The sequence below is a fragment of the Volvox carteri genome, assembly GCF_000143455.1.
Source record: "Volvox carteri f. nagariensis unplaced genomic scaffold VOLCAscaffold_35, whole genome shotgun sequence".
NCBI lineage: Eukaryota > Viridiplantae > Chlorophyta > Chlorophyceae > Chlamydomonadales > Volvocaceae > Volvox > Volvox carteri.
The window spans coordinates 1,294,213-1,316,634 of record NW_003307578.1 but is presented as its reverse complement, the minus strand read 5'-3'; the positions used below and the strand labels follow the sequence as shown (position 1 = coordinate 1,316,634).

The window sequence follows — 22,422 nt, the reverse complement described above, 5'->3', positions numbered from 1 at the left end:
GGAACGTGCTGGGTGAACGTGCTCGGATGGGCCAGGATGGGTTGCACGTCTGGCTCACCAGGCCAACCGTTCCAGCGTTTACCTGAGCCGCGTTGTACATCATGGCCCAGCAGGCTGACCCAGTGGGCCCCTCCTTGTAAACCTTTGAAGTGCAATTTGAAATGCCCGCCGCAACCCGCAACCTCAACTGAATGGCATGAGTGATAATGGCGATGAGCGGAACGGGGGACGTTCACTTGCATGGGTTTATCATATCCTGTCCTTCGTCCGGTCGCTAGGCAACAAGACTGGATAATATGTAATGTTTATAACCTGATACCATGACGGGACGCCCATGCGATATACACAAAGTTAGTCAAGGGATATTGAGAAGCAGCCCTCATCCTGAAGTACATTTACAGCAATCGAGGCACACCCCAACACTCTTGAGTCCGCGCATGCGGTCCCTTCGTGCATGCTAAAAATGCTCAGTCTGGTATGCCTGTTGTATATACATGTATAAACGTGGGAACGCGGTATATTGCGCTTGCATGGCTTGCACGATGATGATGATCTACATGGAAGCGATATCACAGTACTGTATACAATCTACTTTCAGCACCTGATACAGCGACATACAGCACAAAGCTACAGCTGTCGTCGCTCGATCGTCCTCGATCCAGAGCAAAGATCCAAGCAATCGGTAAAAGGCAGAGGCAAGGCCAGGAGCATTTCAATAGCAGTGGTACTTAACCATCCGGCGAGCCCAAATAATCGGTGACCAATAAAACTTATGTACAGAAGGCACCTGCTGGGTATACGTTATCCCGGACGACCAGCTCGCTCGCTCCTCAAGGAGACATATATACGCACATACACACATATACATACATACATATATGCACATGCATATATATGCGACAATAATACGAAACAGATGATATTAAATACATCTCCAACGAAACGAAACATCAAGGAGGAGCCTCACGACCCCCCCACCGAACCTTGCAGCGACTGGAAGGGTTCGCTCTATTACAGCTGTCGTAAAGTACGCCACATTCATACAGCATTATAGACGCTGATGATGATGTGCCCCGCCAGAGGCCTTTGCGGCCTCCGGCCGCTGCGCGTACGCTGAATGCAAGCGTCCCGGTGGCCCAAACCGTTATGCGCAGCCCAATTGGACGCCATGCACTTCTTCAGGGGTTATATTATACTAATCAGGTATAGCTGCTTGAAAAGTTCAGCAGCGGGCTGGGGGCCTGGCGAGTAGTGCGGTAATGAAACGATAATCTGTGATCGTCATCTTCGCAGCGGACTATCTCACCGCACCCCCGGCAGGCACACCAGCCACTCACAAAACTGTTCGATAGCACGAGACCGATTGTCCAGTGCCGTAGAGTGTACGTATGCATTTGCAGCGCGCTTATGCGGGTGCGCGGCGCAGCGCCTTGTTTGGGTTCGTGTGTTCAGGGCCCCGCAGCTGGACCATTATAATGGTTTTCGTTCAATAATTGTTGAACGTGACGCGCTACTACTACGAAACACAAGAAACAACAAGTAGGCTTCTCAAATAGGCTTCTCCCCCATTGCCTGAGCGCATGGCTATCTTCAACAAGATCAAGGTCCACTACACAGGTCCTGAATAGAACAGCGGGCAGCAGTCCTTGTCCTCGTTGAAGACGCTGACAGTGCTGCAGTAGTGGCATTATTAGGCAACGGGTGGTGGGCGTTGACACGCAAAAATATTGAGTTTCAGTGGCATGCGACGGGGGAGTGTGCATGTGTATGTACGTATGTATGTACATGGCAATTTCCTAACCGTGGAGGAAAAGTGGTCCAACAGGGGGTACACGTCCTTGCATACAAGTGCGCACTCGCGAGAGAGGGAGCACCCGTCATGTAAACTGTCCCTATTCGAATTTTAGGGCCTGTTCCGGACGCAGGCGGTCTAGATGTGCCGGAGTCGTAGCACTACTGGCACCGCACCTTACGGACCATCAGGTAAAGCGTGCTGGGTTACACGCACGCATACATGACATGTATGAATGACCATGCGAAGTGAATGTGCACCTATATTTGCAATAACAATGAAGGTGGCTTTAAGTATTGTGTTTATCTAGAGAGCATGTGGCCGCCGGAACTAACCTTTTCCTGTCCTATTAGAAGTTCGCATAGCGTCGCCACTTACCACCTAGTGCCTTGGCAGATGTCTATCATAGTCACGGGATTTCGGAGCGTTACACAGACCCGCGCGCCGTCGGCTTCTGCCACCGACCAGAGCAAGTTGGTAGCTGCGGGTGAGGTTCGGGCGGCAAGGCAGCAGCGAACACACAGCATAGCGCGAGGGTGCAGCCGGAGCGAGGTGAGTGGAGCACTAGGGATGGCAACGCTGTCAGCATTTATTTCCCCCGCCAACGAAGCAAGGGCAGTCGCTACACACATCTTGTCGGCTTTTTAGGGAAGGCGCACCACGAACATCGACATTATGGCTTTGGGAAAATGGATTAAGGATTAAGGAAGTCGCTTGGATCACCCAGAAAATGGACCTGCATGATGTACCGTATCATCGCAAGCCAGCCACCTCTCCATTCATCCATCTGCTGGGCCTGCCTTGCACCTTCTGTCCTTGCTCCCATATTGCATCAATAAATCCTACGATCAATCAGCAGCTAGCCAACCCTCCTGCCAACCAGCCAGCCAGCCAGCCAGCCATCGTACCGCGGAGCGTGTTGGAGCCCCAGGTAGGAGAGATCTTAGTGCTGGTGCCGTTGTTGAGGTACAGGGTGAAGCCTCTAACAAAGGCCCGCAGGGATGGATCTGCAGCAGCAGCAGCAGCAGTAGCAGAAGCAGTAGCAGCAGTAGCAGTAGCAGCAGTAGCAGTAGCAGTAGCAGCAGCAGTAGCAGTAGCAGGAGCAGCAGCAGCAGTAGCAGTAGCAGTAGCAGTAGCAGCAGTAGCAGCAGCAGCAGTAGCAGCAGCAGCAGTAGCAGTAGCAGTAGCAGTAGCAGTAGCAGTAGCAGTAGCAGTAGCAGTAGCAGTAGCAGTAGCAGTAGCAGTAGCAGTAGCAGTAGCAGTAGCAGTAGCAGTAGCAGTAGCAGTAGCAGTAGCAGTAGCAGTAGCAGTAGCAGTAGCAGTAGCAGTAGCAGTAGCAGTAGCAGTAGCAGCAGCAGCAGTAGCAGCAGCAGCAGTAGCAGCAGCAGGATATAAGCAAAAGCAGGCGGCATATACACACGGGCGGGGGAGGCACGTGTACGGAAGACGCTTCACGAGGCATCGCACATGCGATGCGATTCTGTATAATGTGCAACAATCGCATTTTGCCTCTCCTACGTCAGGACGGAAGGAAAGAATTGTGCCTTGTAACGGCAAAAGGAGCGAAGCTTCAGCCCACAATCGCCCTCAGCATGGGGGAAAGAGGATGGGAGAGGGAAGGGGACAACTCCCTGCCCCTTATTGCCGACGGTCTCAGCTTGGAAGGCTCATGGCTGGCGAGAAACGCCGCCCTTGCTATACACCGCGACGAGCATTAAAATAGCCACGTACACCTTCGACGTGAAAAGAAAGGACCATACACAGACATACATACGAAACAATCATACTACGTACGAACCTGCAATCAGCTCGACCTTGCCGATCGTGCTTATACTGGTGCAGTTGCTCTACAAGGCGAAGGAGGGCAGTGAACGGTTTGCAGTTAAGGGGTCTCTTGGGGCCGCATGCCGATGCGTTGGAAACGGTCGACGGGCGACGTGTACGTGTTATGAGTTGTTGCTTGTGGTATAAATTAACGCTCGGTCCGGTCTAACAAGGGCTGGCTTCAAGATGCGCAGTAGCGGTTGGCGTCCAGAACCTTACACTGCCGCCGCGTTTATAGCTACTGCTGCAGCCCCCAAGGCAAAGAGGAATGATAAGCTGGTCCGTGACGATGGGCAGTGAAGGACCACGAGTAGGTTTGGCGCTACCGTTGAGTCCAGCAGGTTCTAATAGATGCGACTGGCTGGTGGGCGCAGACAATCAAGCTAGGTTGAACGAAAGCATTTGTGTGCGATACTCCTAAACAAAGGATTGGAAAGATTCACCAGGAATAAAACGCCGGCGTGTGAAGCTAAACCCTCCTTTCTCCCTCACGGCCCAGTTTGTTCCGTAAGCCCTCACGCGCCACGCACCGGAGCGATGTTGGTTGTTGTTGAAATCGTAAAACAGTAGTCGGTTGTGGGGACCTTTGAGGGCGGTAATGAAGCCGCGGGGGCGTAGCGTGCACCCACCACGAATGGTAGGACCCCCTGCTTCACATCGCACCTGCAACAACGAGGGGGAATCGAAGCGGATGCAAACGAATGAATATCATTGATTGAGCTCCGTAAAAGGTTATTCCTTTCATATTTCTGTAGCAGGCAGGCCATGGGTATGTATATAGGTATCGAGCACGAATGTGATAGATCCCAAAAGGATGGATCTGAGACGCGTACGGCCGAAGGGGCCTTGCGGACTGACGCTTCATCTACCAGCAAGTTTCCACCGGAGATCCATAAGGGCGCAAAGCCTACCTACCTACCTACCTACCTACCTCCCAGCCACCCAGCATCGATTCAAGATTCGGCTCAAAGGCAAAGAACGCAAATAACCATGAGATGCTCGACCCCCCAACCCGAGCATCACCACTATCATCACCATCAGCATCGTGCTGTTGGAAGCGATCGGGCCCATTCGACTCACGAGCAATTAACGCCAGGCGGTGGAACGCAAGGAATACTCCGCTCCTCGTCGAATAACACGCATTTCTCGGAGTTGGCGCGTGTCCGGATTGTATATCCGTCCAGCTCGGGCAGGCAAGTGGGCCCGCTGATCAAGCTGAGGAAGAATGTTACCAATTCCGTGTTTGCCCCAGCGAATGCCGTCTTCCAGGCCGCATCCGTGACGTTGCTCTCTGTAAAGTTGCTGCACATGACCACGCGAGTGCCCTCACAGACGCGAAGAACCAAGTCCAAGTAGGAGGCGAGGGTATCGCTGCCTACATTGATTGCCTGCGAGGCCTTTCCAAGCTGCACCTTGAGGCTGGTGCAGGTGGCGTCGTCGAAGCGGTAGGGGCGTACATCAGGAGTGGGTGGCTCCAGCTCTGCGATATAACAGACCTGGCTGGTGCAGAACACTGGAGGGTCCGGAGGCGGCAACGGTGTGCAAGATCTCCCACGGGTATTCGAGATGGGGCAGCACTTGCAGGGTGTGTCGAAAAAAGCAGCGGAGCAAGCACCCGGGCAGCCACCCGACGGTGTCGAACACAGCTGTTCCAGCGTGGTGCAGCCCCGGCCAGCATTATTTGGCTTGAGGGTGATGCACAGCTCTGCGTTCTGTGCGGTGGTCTTGTTGAGGCCCAGCTGGGGGATTCGCAGAATGGCGGTGCCGGGCGGTCCCATCTCGGGCTTATCGAAGGACGCGCCAATCTGAGTCCTCTTTCCGTTGATTGTGGCAATGACGGATGCGCCGCTTACTAGGCAGGAGCTGGATACATCGAACTGCGATGGAAGGTTGGTAGGTAGGGCATGGGCACGAAACGATTAGATATCCTGAGTGGCATATAGATAACATAATGCCGTGGCTAGATTAGTTTAAATCTGGTAGGCACCTGACTTCGGGACTTCCGGTCTTCCGCGTCCTCGGAAGTGAATTATTGCGAACGCACGACGAGACGCAACGATTCATAGTAAAATAAAATAGGACAAAATAATAAAATGTTATTATTTCCCTTTTTTTGTATGTATTGCAATGTTTGAAGGTACAACGTTGGTTCTAATCATCTCATAACTGCTGCCTCCATAAAGTCTCCCGAAGTGCAGGCCTGCATGAATAATACTTCTAATTATAAAAGAATCAGTTATGCCTTGTGATGCAACTTTGACACGTGTCCGAATCAAATTAGCCTAGCGTCAACCAACCGTCCGACCGGGCGAAGCACAGATGCGTGGAACAGGGCGTATAATAACTAATGGAAGCAGCCTCAAAAAATACTAGTCCAAAAGCCGATACACCAATAACAATGAAGACTTGCCAGAACGCGAGCGACTTCCCAGTACGACCTAGGACGGTGACCGAACACCCAGCAAGCTCGCTTAAGCCCCTGATACCATCGCGGCGTTGGCCTAGATGAACAAAACGATAATAAAAGTTCAAATTCACCTACATGACTCACAAAGGGGAATCAGCGAACTAAGATAGTTCCGGCGACGGCCGGCTTTTTAACGCACCTCTATCTTCTGGAGGTCGGTGGAGCAGCAGGGGCCCGAGCAGCCTTGATCAACTTGGATTGTGAAGCAGTACTTGCCACCTCCCAGGGAAGCCACGTCTGGCGCTAGGCTGTACGCGCCGCGCGCGGTGGTGCAATCTCGATAGGGAAAATTGGCGATCTCCCCAGACTGCTGCCGAAAGGCAATATCCTGCGCATTCGCAAAGCCGAGAATCCTGCACAGAAACGCGTAGGTGCGGTACCGCGCATAGTAAGCGACAAGGTAAGTTTACGTCAGACAGGTGAGCGCGCTGCTCGGCACAGCCGTTGCAATATTTCCGTAAGGAACTAGATTCGCAAACTTGAATGTGGCGCGTAGCCAGCGGAGGTGCCGGGCCTTGCCGAGGCTTCTGGCCTACCTCATCCATGAGGTATTAGCATAGCCAAGATGGGCACAAATTCCAATTGAAATTCCATAAAAATCTTTCAGGCATGTTACATCTTTACCAGACACTTACCCGCAAGCAAGTAACAAGGTAGTTGTACCGATGGCGACCGACATCAGACGATCGCGGAACATCTCTTACCAAACTGATATAGAGTACTGCAAAAACAAGTAATTGTAAATGACAGTTATTCGAAAGGAAAGCGTCTATGCATATTTATGCTAGCTTTCAGTGGGCCTTATAAGCTCCCGGCCTTGTCGGTACTACCTCTGCGGCGTCCGCTCCTAGGCATTACATGCTAAGCTAGCTTTTCCTGACCGTACATGTGCATGTATCGCCTAATTAACGTGGTAATTAGGTAACTCTATCAATTTTTCCTAAGCCCGTATTCCGAGACGTTGCATGTCGATCGCAGTGACCCGTTAGCATGCCCCGAGAGGCAGCGGTTGGAAATTATCCCCGAAATACTGCGCGGTCTATTTAGCCTGCAATGAAAAATTACTGTCCAGAGATTATTTGTTTTATCACTCACGCCACAGCGAGTGTCAGCTTTGTCACAGCTTAAACGCGACATATAGGGACATTAACCGCTGCTGGCTTGAAAAGACTCGATGCCCGTACAGGTCCGTCCCGTATCATTATCAACACGTACGTACGGTTACAACTTCGTGGCCCTTGTAATGGCACAGGGTGACTCGGACGGCTCAGGACACCTAGCTAGGCGGGGAAGCTCCAGGGAAGCGAGGGAACATGTGCGTGCTTGCGATACTGCTACTCACTTTGGTGCAAGGCGTCGTTTGTTGGTATTGTGGCTTGAATCGGGCAACGATTGATCAAAGTTTTCTAAGGACAGATGCCATGGCTGTCGCGGCTTTCCTCTGCTTGTATCGTAGAAAAACCTTTAACCTGATGGGGTGGATATATGGGGTGGATCTGTGGATACGCACTGCGTCAATTCTGCGTCCGCCCTCACCCTCACACCATTACCAGGAACAAGTTGCAAGCTCCGATTGCATATGTTTTACGAGAAGTAGAGTGCAAACATTTCATGATTGCGAGTCGGCTTAAGTATTGCCAGAAAGCAACTTCCATATTGTGGTGGCATCAGTGGGGTGTTTGCGACATGCGGCTATATGGCGATGGGTCACTCTAGTGCTTCGTTCCCCAGATCTTTTTACACAGCTAGAGGGGTATCCTAACCCCCCTAACAGAATTTGCGATTTTATAACCTTGTTGTAGTCCGATGCCATGCCGAAACCTGCCGACCAATTGGCATTTGGATAGGCCACCGTAAATGCTCTATACGTCTCTTTCAAATCCGTTAGAGCTGATGTGCACGCTGCCTGGGCGAGTATCACACAGCAGCCTCAGTAAAGTACTACCAACTACCGTTGCACGCGCGGCAGTGCTCGGCTGGTACCTAGGGAGCTATTCCCCAGCGAATAGACAACCTGGGAAAGTCGACATCGAAGGATTGCGGATCGCAGAAATATGAACTTCGTCCAGCTTGTTAACTGACGAAGATAACGTTGTTGAGTTCTCAGTGCCGACCGGATCAGCTGGCACGTCGTTTTGCCTTTCGTTTCTGGATTACTCCGCAATGAAACAGCAAATAATGAAATTATCTTTTATTCTGTATCCTATTGTCCGCCGCAAGAGATGAAGGCGCTAAGAACATTCTTCACAGTAATGTTCCGCAACGGTTGACCAACCGCTCTAAATGCATATCCAGGTGACTCTAGGACATACAACCATTCGACAGCGAAGAAAAAAATCCAAGCCTCAACCTGTTTAAACCAATACCAAGTAAACTATGGAGGACGAAAATTTTAGGTTTTAGTGTTTAGGATGGGTCAGGCTGACTTTCTGGCTCGGGCTAATCCAAAGAGCCCCTGAGAGCCTGACCATGCCCGATCCCTGTAGGATCGGGAATTTCACTCTTGTTCGGCTCCCTGTCGCTAAGGCGTTCGGCAGAATCACGCGTTCCTTCGCTGTCACCACCGAATAGCTGCGAAAATGCTACGAGCAAAGCTGTACCGGTCCTGGGCGAATCTTTTTGCTCGGAATTGCAAAATCAGAATAGCAGCAGAAGTAATGTAAGCTGTTGTGGATATTGTGGCACTTGACCGGCTGGCCACCTGGTCGGCTGGCCAAGTGGCACAAGTAGCCAAGTTCGCAAGAACGCCGGAGGCGCATGGCTTCGACTTATTATCCTATGGCAAGCGTCACCGGAATTTAATGGCTAGTGTACACATCCATTTTTGCAGGTCGATGTTTGGGCATCTTCCCTGCACAACTTCCATTATGCTTTACTGTACATCAATCTATGAGTTCGCATTACCGTTATGATGTTGATTTATGGGGAAGCATGAAGTGCAGGCAAGTGCAAAGGTTGCGTTTGCGGTATCTTGCTGCCGTTACTGCCCGCTATTCCCAGTGGCTTGATTGCTACTAATTACTGGCTGGCTGGTGAGGTTGAGTAGGTGGACCTCGTTGGTTGAAGGCGCGTACATATTGCTGCAGAATGGTCCAAAGGCAAGTATCATTGGTCACACAACTGAACAAAGATACCCACAGCGCTAGAGCAGTGCCTACCACCGAAGTCGCCCCACTCAGCGTGTGCGTCGGCCGACTCGTTGTCATAATTACTTGCATATCACTGTTTAGCGAGTTCGTCTGGCCTGCCAGATCCAGGTCCACTGGCCAGCTGGATTCGCCGTACCTCAATTCCATCAGCATCACTGTTGCAACACCTTTACCTGCAGTCGGCCAAATTCCTACATTACACTCTCAGCGTGCGCTTGTGTTCAACCCACGGGCTAGCCATAACCCCGGGCCTCATTAACCCACATTCCCAACACGCCGCCACCATGCGGCCTTTCCTTCAGCAAAGATCTCCCCACAAAAAAGACACACACACACACACACACGTGCCCCATAACCCACAACCGTCAACTGCCAAGAAGGTAATGCCTGTGCCTTTTTCCGGAATGCAGGCAAGCAGGTGGTGCAACTCCACAATGCACGCGGGTATGGCGAAGCGAAAGCCTACAGGCACGGTCCTTCTACGGATGCAATATATGACGCTTTTCTCATCTCTTTTTCGTCATTCTGCCTGCACCCACCATCTACTACCACCTAAGAGTACTACTACATCACACGTGGTCGAAAGCCAGCCGGATGCCATGCCATACCGTCAATGAATCACAGAGCAAGACAGTTTTGACTTACTTTGATCACACGGACAGCTAGACTTAGACACAGACAGACAGGCAGGCAGGCTAACCGACAGATAAAACATAGACGGAAACACATAGGAGGACATACAGCAGCAGCACCAAGTCGCGGTACCAAGCAACAGCGCGCCATGGTACGCAGCTCCAGCACACCCACGAAACCCTCACTCACAGCTCACCATGTTCACAACCCTCCCAAGGAGGAATCCCGTCCCAGGCTACTCGCGCACAGTTGCATTTCACGATCCCCAAAAGAGGGAGTGGGAAACCCCCGACCACAGGCAGTGAACCCAAATCGGGCTCCATCGAATCCTAGTATCCCTCGTCAAGCAGCAGGCCACGATCGCCACGTCACCATTCCCGCACCCACAACCAAGACCTTACCACCACACCACACGTCCGTAACAGAGGACCGCACTGCTCGCTTCTTACCAAGTGACCCACCGGCCGGGTCCGTCATGTGGTTAAGGACACACGAGCGATCAAGGCCCCCTGTTTGTTGCCATGGCTGCCACAGAGGGGTTTGCGGAGGCAGTGACCGGTACCGTGCCTGTGGCATTCTGTTACATTCAGTTCATGTTACAGCCTGCAGCGGCAGCTGCGGCGTGCCGTAGTAGCTGGGTGGCTGCGTTGTTAGCAGGAGCCCATATACGTGTACAGCAGCGTCTCTCAGCTCAAAGACCCCATCCATTGGACATACATACATACATGTACAGAGATATAACGATATAATGTGCGGCAGTACTAAGCACCTCCCCCAGCCGCCTCCGCTGTTGTGGGCATTTACGAAAAACGCTTTTCCGCCCCTCATGCATACATTTGCATGTACGTCTGTATGTCCAGGGCTTGGCGCCGGGGGGAAGGAAAGACGGAGGAAAAAAACAAGATTGCATTACGACTTCGGGAAGGCAAACCAGCAGCGGCGTGGCGGCACTCATCATCACATACACCAATCCTAAGTTGCACCGGCTTTCCTTTGACCCGTCCCTTTCGAGGAACCCACTTCGGACGACTTCTTGCCCGCCTTCTTGCTGCTCTGGGCCAGCTCCCCGCTCCCGCCAGCTCCGGACTTCCCTTCCACCCCGGCCGCCGCCGCCGCCGCCACTGGCGCCTCGTTGTCAGCCGCGGCTTCGGCCCCCGACCCAGCTGCCGCGGTGGCCTTGGCTTTAGCCCTCTGCTTGGCCCTGACCTCCCCCACCAGTCGGTCCACATAGGCGCAGTAAGCCTTGATGTCGAACTTGCGTTTGCAGCCGTTGTAGTTCATGTAGCGGATCTTGCCAAAGATGGGTCGCTCCGTCCAGCCCTGCATGGGGGTTTACAAGAACACAGAAACCCTAAGAAACTGAGCGGTGCGGTGCGATGACGAGTTATGCGACTCCCGGAAGAAGGCGGGATGGCGCCAATGACCGCCAGCCGCCATAATAATTCTGTTGGCTCGTCACCCCATAGGCTCCGATCCCCCATTGAAGGTAAATGGCTCCTCCCTCCTACCCCGCAGATTTAATAATAATTCACAACCAAATTAACCACATTACCCTTTACAGACGTGACATAACCAAGTAATTGCTGTCTACGCCAGCCGACAGGTACTGGTTTAAGCAAGTCCACCGCGGCGAGTCCTTCCTTGGCCTGTCCTCTCTAGGGCGGTGAGATACCGGGGGCTGATCCACCTCTCCACCCACCACCCCATACATTAATGTTCCCAATCCACTAACACCCACTACAACGCTTGACAGATCACACTCTCACACATACACACACAGCAGGCTACAACCCATTCATTGCAGTGTTCTCTTTGTACCGCAAGGATGTTGTACGATGTCGTGCTTCGCATTCGCGCGCTTACCATGTCGTGTATGCCTGCCATGCTCCACATGACTCCGACGTAGCCGGAGGGGTCGCGGCCGTCAAGCTCGTACCGGTCGTTCAGGTAGATGGCAATCTGATTGACGGATGAAGGAATGAACCAAGATGGCACTTATATGAATAGCAGTGGAAGTGGCACACCTTCAGAAACACAGCGCGCCTTCATCACAATACATACGCGTACATGCGCGTGCACACGTAGTCACCGCGTGCACACACACACACACACACACACACAGATAGACACAGACACACCCCGTAACCCCCTTCCGTCCCCGGAATCCCTCTCTTGCGTCTTGTGACTCCACCCCCTCCCCGACCCCGCCCTCCCGTATTCCCCCACCCATACCCCGCACCTCAATGGCCTCCTCCGGCCCAGGGGTCCACTCCAAGATCTTCTTGGCCCAGTACATCCGCATGTAGCCATGCATCTTGCCCACGTGCACCATCTCCCACTGACATGCGTTCCACAGCTCGTCATGGGTGCGACCCGCCTCCAACTGCTCCCTGGCAGGGGCCGACGGCGGAGGAAGAGGGGGCCGAGGCCCAGGGCGGAAGGGAAGAACGTGTGTGTGTGGGGGGGTTACCAAGGGGAGGGTTTTACCAAGAAGGGAGGGCGGTCAGTCCAGGGGTGGCCCGATACCCTTTGGCCGGCCCCCCTTCGGATTTGTTCCTAAAGGGAATGACAACCCTTTGCATTCAACGAAAAGCGCAGGGAAGGGGGGAACGGAGGGGGAGAAAGGTGGCTTGGGGATCACATGGACTTAAGAGATTTGGTTCCCCCAAGACACTTGCGGGGGTGTCCCGGGGGTACAACGGGTGTGTATAAGGGTGTGTAAGGGGTATTTCCAGGTTGTAAGGATTACCTTGTTAGTCTCTGAAGGTAAAACCATATGCGAGAAAGTGGCAAGTGGACTGCCGGTGACCGAAAGGGGGGCCCAGGGAAGAAGGGGAAGGAAGGGAAGAAAGCATGAGGAGCAAGCGGTGGAGTTACCGCAGGACGCCGCTGGCATCGTGGCGGCAGTTCAGCATGTCATCTCGACGGCCGTACAGACTCCGCGTTGCACTCCCCAACCATACACGCCCGCATCCTCACCACCGCATCCCCTCCCCACTCCGCTCCCCAAGCTACAATCCAGTTTCCCCCGAGCCCTCTGCCGTACCGTGTGTACAGGAACTCGCGCTTATCCCCCCGGTGCTTCTCCAGTGTCTCCCGCGCCCACTCCGCCGCGCAGGCCAGAGAGTCGTAGTTGGGCGTGTAGTGACAGAAGTTGTCCGACAATTCCCGCCGTACAACCAGTTCCTCAAGGAATGACTCCACGGCGGCCTTGAACCTGCGGGGGTCCGGAAAGCGGAGAGGGGGGGAGACGGGCGGAACGGGCGGAAACGAGGATGAGGTGGATATAGCCACCCGGGGGAGGGGGGAAGAGACCCGGGGAACGGGGTGATGAGCAGGGAAAAACACAATCCGGCACGTGGCCGTGGGCAGCGTCTTGTTGGGGAAACACAGGCTCCCTGCAGGCCCGAAACCCGTTAACACGCCCCGCAGATAGCCATCCCAAACTCTCCGCCCTTCGCGCTCTCCTCCTGTCCTGCCCCCTTTTCCGTCTGCCTCGGTACCCTCCCACGGGGTTCATGTGCGTGTAGGGGGGTTAAACCCCCCCCAGATCTCACTTTGCCCGGTGCTTGGCTGCCTCCAGAGCCGCCCGCTGCGGGGCCAGCTGCCCAAAGTGCAAGTACGGCGACAAGTTGGACAACGCGCGCGGGGTGGCCGGGTCGTTGCGTTTGCTGTCGTACAGGCTGAGCCGGGTGGAGCTGAGGAAGCCGGCGGGACCTTGGAGCGCCTGAAGGGCCGCGTCCTCACCTGTGCGTGTACATGTGTATGTATGTATATATATGTATGTATGTATGTATGTATGTATGTATGTATGTATGTATGTATGTATGTATGTATGTATGTATGTATGTGTACGTGTAGGTATGTGCAAAAGAGAGGGGGGAGGAAGTAGAAGGGACGACAAGGGTGTTGTGTTTGTGTTGGTGGGGATGGACAGGTGGATGAGGTGGGGCAGAGTGGGTGCGCAGCCGGAAATAAACACACATACGTTCGCACACACCGCGGTCGTATACTACAAGGCAGAATCCTTCTCCCCCCAGTGTATCTACCATTCACTCCAGTAAGCCAGTTCCCCCCCTAGCCAGCCAACACCCTGTCGCCCCCCGCGACACTCCTCTCCCAGCCAAACTCCAGCTTCTAGCTCGCTATACCCCTACCCGGTTTGCACCAGTCCACCTCGGGCACTGCCGACCCGCGGGTCAGCACCTCCTCCAACAAAGTCTCCCAGTTCACTGGCTCCGGCTTCACCTCATGACTCCAGGGGGGCAGCTGGGGCACCTGCAGTCCCATCAACAAGTCCACCCCATCACCACAACCACCGCCAACAACAACAATCCTCAGCACCGGCCCCGGTGAGCCGCTGGTCGCAAAAGAAGGCCTCCTAGCAAACTGCCTATCGCAACCACTCCCGTCCGTAACAGCGGCTCGCCTCTCGTCCCCGCCCTTCACTGTCGAGGGCCCCAGTTATTGCTGTACTGAACCATCATATGACACATGCGCAGCTGTCCGCTCCGACCCCCGGCGCTTCCCCAAAACACACCCATTCACCCATTCACACACACCTCCACACTTACGCACACGACTATACTCGCCACTCTCTCCTCGCGGCTCAGTTCCCTAAAGTGCACCTCTCCATACACACACACAGACTCACACGCGTTCGCGCCTACATACACGTCCACACACACACACGGTCTCCCCCACAAGCACGGGTCCTCACACACCCATACGACCCCCCCCACATACCCACACGCCGCCCCCATCCTCACACACGCCACCCCCGACACGCACCTCCGGGAAGTCCGTGAGGAACTCCGGCAGGTGTTTGTGTATCTTGGGTCTGAGCGTCCTCGCCCCCACCTCCCTCTTGTCACTGGCCACCCACACGGGCACCACGTTGTGCGCATCTACCTCGTGGACCGGCACCGGTACGGAGGAACACACCTGGGGTCGAGGGGGGCGCAGGGGTAAAGAGGAAGACGAGAGGGAAGGCTGGGCAGGAGGAAGCGGGGGGCATGAAGGGAAACAGAACGCATGTGGGTGCGGCTGGTGGTGGGAAACCGCAGGAAAAGTGTTTGTGGGCTGTGACTGAGCATCTGCTCCATCGTCTTGGTATATCCCCGCTCCCTCCTCCCTTTCCCCTCGCCCAACCCCTTACCCTGCCTCCCCTCCCTCACCTGCTCCCTCCACTGCCGGCCCAGCCTCAGTGGGGAGTAGTCCGTCACCAGCAGACCAGCACCCAGCCGGGTTACCAAATCAGGCAACGTCCGGGCGGGGTCACCCTACAGGCCCAGTGCAGGGAGGAGGAATATATTGGGTCGGTGGGTCGGTCAGTGGGTAGACATGCGACAGCGCAGAAAGGGGTGGTGGGTGGTGGACGCTGCTTCGAGGGGTAGATCGTGTGTGCAAAACAACGAAAGAAGTACCAGCTGCAGATATTTAGGGCGCGTGTGTGGGCGCGTGTGAGTGTGAGAGTGTGAGTGTGGGTGTGGGTGTGGGTGTGTGAGTGTGGGTGTGGGCGCGTGTGAGTGTGAGTGTGGGTGTGTGAGTGTGGGTGTGTGAGTGTGGGTGTGGGCGCGTGTGAGTGTGAGTGTGGGTGTGTGAGTGTGGGTGTGTGAGTGTGGGTGTGTGAGGGTGGGTGTGTGAGGGTGGAGCCCGATGTCTCGCCACTGGCTGAGGTGAGACGAGTGGTGGCGTGGGTGGTGGGTTGTCACCTTGAGCAGGAAGAAGGCGATCCCCTTGGCCTCGAGTTTGGGCTGGAGCTCCCTCAGGCCCCGCAGCATGAACCCGAACTGCCGGGCACCCGCACCCAGGAAGGCAGGAACCTGCGGCCCAGGGCGGCGAGAGGGGGGCAGGAGGGGGGATGGTCACACGGATGGTTCTCCTGGGGGCGGGGGACTTCCTGGGAGGTTCTGGAGCTGAGGAAAGGAAAATAACGATACGATTTTGTCCGCAAAGAACGTGGTGTTGCACCCACCGTCGCGTGGACTCAACGAAGATAGTCCCCAACCCCTCTGCGCCGTCGGAAGGCCGACCCGTCCGCCTGATGAACCGCTCGTCATCCGAAGTTGCACATTGCACAAGATGGCCCCGGAAGGTGGGGTGGTCCCAGTCGCCCAGGCGGCATGCGACCCCAGCATTAGCATCGCCACATCGTACCGCGACCCGAACAACCGTTCGTACCAATGACGTGCCCGATGCCGTACATAAGGAGGCGACAGACTTCCTCTGCTTCTGGCAGCCTGACGACCTTGTCACGCGCCAGTTTGAGGGCTATGCGGGTGCGCCTAACCTTTCATTGAGGCCTAAAACCTCAACTACCGGCAACAGAAGGAATGCCGTACACTCCCGTGCCCCTGCGTTATTTTGCATCAGTTTTAGCTTACAGCCACACACCCTCACCAGGTTGAACGCCACCGCGACCTGAGGCTCGCTGCTGCTACTGCTGCTGCTACCTCCGCCACCGCTGCTGGCAGCCGCAGATTGTTGCCGGTGGTTTTGTTGCGCCACCTCAATGGCATGCAGCAGTGCCCAGTTGTCCTCTATGCGCTGGTCGCGGGACATCCTGCATACGGGCGCCGAAACCAAGGCTGTGGTGAGCTTGAGGCAGACCGACTAAGGCAAGGTGGCGGCGGCTGGGGAAGCCCCAATGCGACTCGTGACTTATACCTGCGTCTGGATCTTAGCTTGGGTCTACGACGGTACCTTGGCGAGTGATAGGAGATCGCTAGAAGAGTGAAAAACCGCGGTATGCAAAAAACGGAGGTAGGACATAATAGGCAATGTTCTACCTGAACGGGTAACAGGTAGACACACGCCCCGGTTGCTACCCATCGGTCTCTTGTGCGTGTGTGTTGTGTATGTGGGGGGAAGGGGTGTGTGCTCAGGGCTGTCAGGGAAAAGAGGATGACGAGGGGTAAGAGGATAAGCAACGTGGAAGAGAAAGGCAGGGCAGCCAATCTTAAGGGGTGCCATTGGACGCGAGGCGACGTGATTCAGTTGAGGGGGAAAAAAGGGCAGCCGCTGTGGATGACATGGGTCATCATCGCAAGTGCATCAGGACCGACAGCTCCAGGGATTGCAAGCCCTACTCCTATCCCCTTCGGCATGGGCGGCACATTCCCAGAGCTCCACAGCCGAAGAGCGCCTGTGATGCCTTCCTTTCCGCATTTAATGTAATGTCCTCCGATTACATCTGCCTAATTATTGAGTAGGGGGAAAAGCGATCACCCTACCAGTGCAAGGGGTTCAGCGCACGCACCAAAAAACGACAGGACCGTTGCCGATGGTTCCCTCCTTGAGCACGCGTATACGCTTTGGGTTGACCAGTGCGACAGCGGCGGCAGATGTCGCCGGCTTTTTGGTTAATGGCCCAGCGCCTGGTGAGGCGGGCTCCGCCTCGGCCTTGCGCTTGCTGGACATGGCTGCAGCCGCGATGTTCCTCTTGACGCACACGACCGTAAGATGGGAGTGGAAAGCGCTGAGTGGCACTGGTTTTACAGAGAAACGCAGCGCCAGGGTGACGAGTTGATGAATTGCAGAGTCGTGGGGCGGGAACTGTTCGTATGTGTGGTTATGCAAGGCCCAGCACTTAATTGGTGCCTATCCAGGAGTAGAATTTTTTACAGTAAAAGGCGACTGAACAACAAGGTTTTTAGTTCCCTTGAATTTTTGTTTGACCGCAGATGCCCAGGTTTTCGGTCCAAAAGTACGAGCTCGTCCATTCGTCGTTAACAATTAACCGTAGAGCGTAGATGTTTCCGTCATCTATGTGGCTATTGTCTCATAAGCGTCGTTAGGCTTTGAGAATTGGTACAGTTAGTGTACTGACCCTATCGGCAGTTGGATATCATCTTGAAACTAATCCATTAATCCTCAGTTGCTAGAAGAGCTTCTTTACATCTGCAGCCATGCCGAAGAAATCTAAGAAGTCCAAGTCTAAGCGTATGACGCTTAAACAAAAATATAAAATTATCCGAAAGGTCCGCGAACACCATCGGAAAAAGCGGAAGGAGGAGCGGAAGGCCGCCAAGAACGGGACCAAAAAGAAGAAGATTGTGAAGGACCCCGGCTTGCCGTCACAATGGCCCTACAAGGAGGAGCTGGTTAAGGAATTTGCCTTCTTGCGGGCTAAGGCATTGGCGGATGAGAAGCGCAAGAAGGAGGAGCGAAAGCTGTCTCGCCAGGTATGATAACAATTTCCAAAAAGTCTGTTTTCAGACCTATGTCAGTCTGGTTCCGGGCTGGCGGCGGCGGCGGCGTAATCTGTTGGTTACGGACTCCACACTTCTGTTTCTGAGCGGCCACCTTTGACAAATAAGGCGTCACCCCACGAAACAGCGGCCATAAAGCATTTTGCCAGCGAACCGCGCTTGCCTACTGATGGGTGGCGCATTGTCATCCGTAACCCATCTGCTCCCCGTGTCCATATGATACACTACAGTTCGCATGCATTCTGCAACGTCTTTTCCCTCACATCACCTTGTACCAACGCCCCCTACCCGCACCGCTTCCTCCACCCCTCCTCCTCTACCTAATCCACACTTACTCCACTAATTTCTTCCCAAGCCCAGACGCCCTGCAGCACCCCTTCCCTGTACATTACTTCTAGTCAAGCCCCTTCTCCCCCTCTTCCACTTCCCCCCAACCCGCGCATCCATTAGGCCGCGGACACGGCAGCCATGGACGCTGGGGACGGCGACCCCGCCCAGCTGATGGCTCTGGCCCGGCTGCAGGCCTCAGCCGCCAACAAGCAGGCGGACTTCGAATCCCGCAAGAGGGCCCGACTGACCGAGGAGTTCAACAGCGACCGAGGTACGAACCGGAGGGCGCAGGGACACATACAACATGGTGAAAAAAGAGAGTTCTGGCAGGCTGGGAGGCTGGGGATCACAGTGGGGGAAGGTACATGCTAGGACGATGGGCTGGGAGGCTGGGGCCCAAAGAAAGCAGAGGAGGAGGAGGAAGAGAGGGTGCGAGCCTCCAGGACCTCCAGGGGACCCGCCGCGACCCTCTCTTTGCTTTCTTCTCTTTGCCTTCTTCTGCTTTCTTCTCTTGATTACATACAATTGGCCGAACTGAGGTTGACTTGGGCCAGTCTGTAGATAAAACGGCCAGGTGTGTGTGTATGTGTGTGTGTCTTCAAAGTCCGGGACGCAGGCGAGTTAATTTTTCATAACCTTAGCCTGGAGGTCGCAAACGAGGGCCCTGGACCTCCGTGGCAGTTTATTTTGCAGGGACGGGTTGGTTGAGCGGCAGCCTGCGAGCCTCACGTCTAGCCTGAACCGTAGGGGTCACCTCCAGGCTGTTGGGGGAGGCGAGGTAGCGGGCAGCATTTGTGTAGCATCCAGAATGGGGGAATGGGGGAGGGGGCTTCCTTTTCCCCTACGCGGGCCCGCACGCCCTCACGCACCAACCTCTCCCCGCCATCCACATCGCTAACCTCGCCGCCTGGTTTACCCCCTCTTGGCCCTCAGGGGCAGTTGACATGTTGCTTAAGTGCTCCAGTTCTTCCCCCCTCCCCCTTGCTTGCCCCACGTCGTGGTTCGTCTTTCCCACCCCGTCTGCCCCCACTCCGCCCGCAACCCACTCCGCGCAGACAACTCCCGAAAGGCCTTTTACCGGGAGTTCCGTCGGGTGGTGGAGGCCTCGGACGTGATCATCCAGGTGTTGGACGCACGCGACCCGTTGGCCTGCCGCTGCCCCGATGTGGAGCGATACATCCGGGAGACCAACCCCAACAAGAAGATCGTCCTGCTGCTCAACAAGATGGGTGAGCACCTGACCCCATACTGCCTGCGTAGTAGCTGGCGGCCTGCTGCCGGCCTGCTAACTACGGAACTAATCTGCCTGCTTTTCGCCGCCATGACAATGACGGTATATATTCAGCTCTCATATTCGCCCTACGTATACTCTTTCCTTGGCAGCAGCTCCACTCGTTCGTGGTTTGTTTTTTCCCCTACGTCATCCATTTCCTCCCTGACTTCATCTCCCTGACAATTACATCAATGTTATTTCCTTCCGCTGGTCGGTCCTTTTGGGTGGGACGTCTAAAACGCTCGATTCATCCATCCAGCCATCCAACCACATTCCGTTCACTTGCTCGCTCCGTAACCAATTAACCCCCCATCCCCCGGCTTTCGCCCGTGGTGGTGGAACCCGCCCGCGGTTCGTTTTACCCCCCCCCCTTCCCCTCGATCCGGATTTCTCCCTCCCTCGGGTCCCCCCGCTGCGGCCTCTTCCCTGTGCAGACCTGGTCCCCCGGGAGGTGGGTGAGCGGTGGCTCAGGTACTTCCGCGAGGAGCTGCCCACGGTGGCGTTCAAGTGCTCCACTCAGCAACAAGACCGGGGGCTGGGGCAGAAGCGCATGCCGGCCAAGAGTGGCGGGTTGGGGGGGCCCGGCAGTGGCGGTGGCGGCAGTGGCTCGGATCTGTTGTCCGTCAGCGCCTGTCTGGGCGCCGAGACGCTGTTGCAGCTGCTGAAGAACTACACACGCAATGCGGGCATCAAGACGGCCATCACGGTCGGTGTGGTGGGGTTGCCGAATGTGGGCAAGTCCTCTCTCATCAACTCGCTCAAGAGGGCGCGAGTGGCGCAGGTGAGGGTGGGGGTGTGCAGGGTGGGGGTATGGGGGGAGGTGAGGGTAGGGAGTGGCGGGGAGGGAAAGGGGAACAGGTGAGGGTGAAGGACGGTGGTGACAGAGGTGGGTGGGAAGGTGGGGAGGGAGAGGAAAAGGCATCCGAGCCTTGATGAGGAGTGAGGTGCTCTCAATAGGTTGTTGGGAGCCGTTGCGGATGATGGGCGGGTGGGTTGACATTGAGGGGGGTTCCGGGTGGCGGGTGGAGAGCTGCAGTACCAGTACCAGTACCGTACCAGTACCAGCCCGCTCAAGCGCACCGTTTCTACACCGACGCAGTTCGTCCATTACCCTATTCGTACACACACATACATATATACATACATACTTGCCCCGACAGCCCGTGTTGTATATATTCACTAAAGCTTTATTTGCTCTCTCTCTCTCTCACACACACACACACACGCACAAGCCCGGTATGCAAATGGTTGTCACTCACAGGCGCTTTCACCGCCTCTGCTACAGATCCCCCCGCGTCACCCCTCAACACACCCCCTCTCCCCCCGCAAGCACAGGTTGGCAACACCCCTGGAGTTACCAAGGCGGTGCAGGAGGTGGTGCTGGACAGGCACATCAAGCTGCTGGACAGCCCAGGTGTGGTGTTTGCGTCTGCGGAGAGCGACGCGGCGGCGGCCCTCAGAAACGCCATCAAGGTGCGGAACGAGGCCTTCAGCCACCACCACGGCTGCCACGTCCTTTTGAAAGAAAATGTAGCTGCCGGATACCAACAAATTGGCACCTTGTTGACGGCACAAGCAGCAGTTCTTGGGAAGAAAGCAAAGGTTACCATTTCACCGGAGCGGCTGCGGTTGGGCCTGGAGCAGCCCCCGGGATGTGCTGGCTGCTGTCGCGGCGCGCTTGCTTTTCAATTCCTGGACGCCGGTATTGGATCTTCCGCAGAAATACACATACACACACACGTGACGCATGCCCCCCCCCACAACCCTAGTTATGTTTCCTTCACATCCGCCGCAGCAGCCTTACCTTGGCATCAGCTTCACTCGCTCGTGGTTCGTCATTTTTCCCCAACTCCCACCCCTCTCCCTCTTTACCCCCTCTTCCCCCACCCCACACACAGGTTGAGAAGTTGGCGGACCCTCTGACGCCCGTGGCGGAGATACTCAAGCGGGTGCCCGCCAAGCAGCTCATGATGCTGTACAAGATCCAGGTACGACAGGGGCGTGCCGTATAGTCAGGGGGGATAATGCAGACTGGGTCGGTGGTGCTGGCTGCTGTCGTAAGTCGTACACGAATACGTGGGAGTGGACGAGTGGACGCGGGGACTATCTTGTGCCGAACGAGTCCGGTGTTGGTGTTGGTGGCGCACGACGGGCTTAGAGTGAGTTGTGGCTTAACTTTCATTTGCCTGCGAGGGCAGGTGAGGCGCAGGCGGCAGTTGTTGCGTGTTTTCGTGGGTGTGTTTCGGCGGGGGTTTTTCCAGGGTGCTCCGGCGATCATGCCCCCGCCCGTGGGCAGATCCTCCCATCCATGAACCACCCGCCACACCTACCACCCCACTTCTCCCCTCGTGGTCCCTTGTGGATGTCTTGGTTCCCCTTGGCAAGTTCGCAGTTTCATCTTGCTTCTTTATTTTGCGTGTAATTTCCCTCAACCCCCTCGCTGCTCAGGCCTTCTCCAGCCCGGACGAGTTCCTGCACCACATTGCTCTGGCTCGGGGCAAGCTACGTCGCGGCGGCACCCCGGACTCGGCAGCTGCGGCCAGGGTCGTGTTGCAGGACTGGAACGACGGTCGCATCCCCTACTACACCACCCCGCCAGAGCGCCCCAAGACGGGTCTGGAGGAGGCCCAGGCGAGTAGACCCTGCCCTGTTTGCCTGTTGCTGTTTGCCTGTTTGCTGTTTGCATGTTCTCCCAACAGACCCTTGCGGTAGCCCATCTGGGGTCGTCCGCCCTACCTTGC

The 22,422-nt window shown here is 55.4% G+C and overlaps 4 protein-coding genes across 4 annotated transcripts; 1 reads left to right on the top strand and 3 right to left on the bottom strand.

Moving 5' to 3' along the window:
* Positions 1 to 1,609: 1,609 nt before the first annotated feature.
* Positions 1,610 to 6,387, bottom strand: phV8 (extracellular matrix glycoprotein pherophorin-V8; the record flags this gene model as incomplete). The annotated part of the gene is made up of 7 exons (XM_002953260.1): positions 1,610 to 1,673; positions 2,171 to 2,273; positions 2,701 to 2,799; positions 3,591 to 3,639; positions 4,147 to 4,279; positions 4,697 to 5,493; positions 6,223 to 6,387. Coding segments are annotated over 7 exons (1,410 nt in total), but the record flags the coding sequence as incomplete, so codon positions are not given.
* Positions 6,388 to 9,097: 2,710 nt separating this feature from the next.
* VOLCADRAFT_94125 (uncharacterized protein) lies at positions 9,098 to 10,441 on the bottom strand (the record flags this gene model as incomplete). Its single annotated transcript, XM_002953259.1, has 2 exons — positions 9,098 to 9,405; positions 10,327 to 10,441. 2 exons carry the CDS (start codon positions 10,439 to 10,441, stop codon positions 9,098 to 9,100), a joined length of 423 nt encoding a protein of 140 aa, XP_002953305.1.
* A 396-nt stretch (positions 10,442 to 10,837) lies between these two features.
* On the bottom strand, positions 10,838 to 17,287 carry VOLCADRAFT_63413 (class II photolyase; the record flags this gene model as incomplete). The annotated part of the gene is made up of 11 exons (XM_002953258.1): positions 10,838 to 11,185; positions 11,729 to 11,824; positions 12,105 to 12,255; positions 12,912 to 13,082; positions 13,423 to 13,612; positions 14,023 to 14,143; positions 14,657 to 14,809; positions 15,043 to 15,147; positions 15,580 to 15,690; positions 16,268 to 16,430; positions 17,127 to 17,287. The coding sequence occupies 11 exons, from the start codon at positions 17,285 to 17,287 to the stop codon at positions 10,838 to 10,840; spliced, it is 1,770 nt and encodes a 589-aa protein (XP_002953304.1).
* A 620-nt stretch (positions 17,288 to 17,907) lies between these two features.
* VOLCADRAFT_42065 (uncharacterized protein) lies at positions 17,908 to 22,312 on the top strand (the record flags this gene model as incomplete). Its single annotated transcript, XM_002953336.1, has 8 exons — positions 17,908 to 18,041; positions 19,057 to 19,157; positions 19,464 to 19,637; positions 20,116 to 20,251; positions 20,285 to 20,462; positions 21,017 to 21,154; positions 21,580 to 21,669; positions 22,130 to 22,312. Coding segments are annotated over 8 exons (1,134 nt in total), but the record flags the coding sequence as incomplete, so codon positions are not given.
* Positions 22,313 to 22,422: the final 110 nt, after the last annotated feature.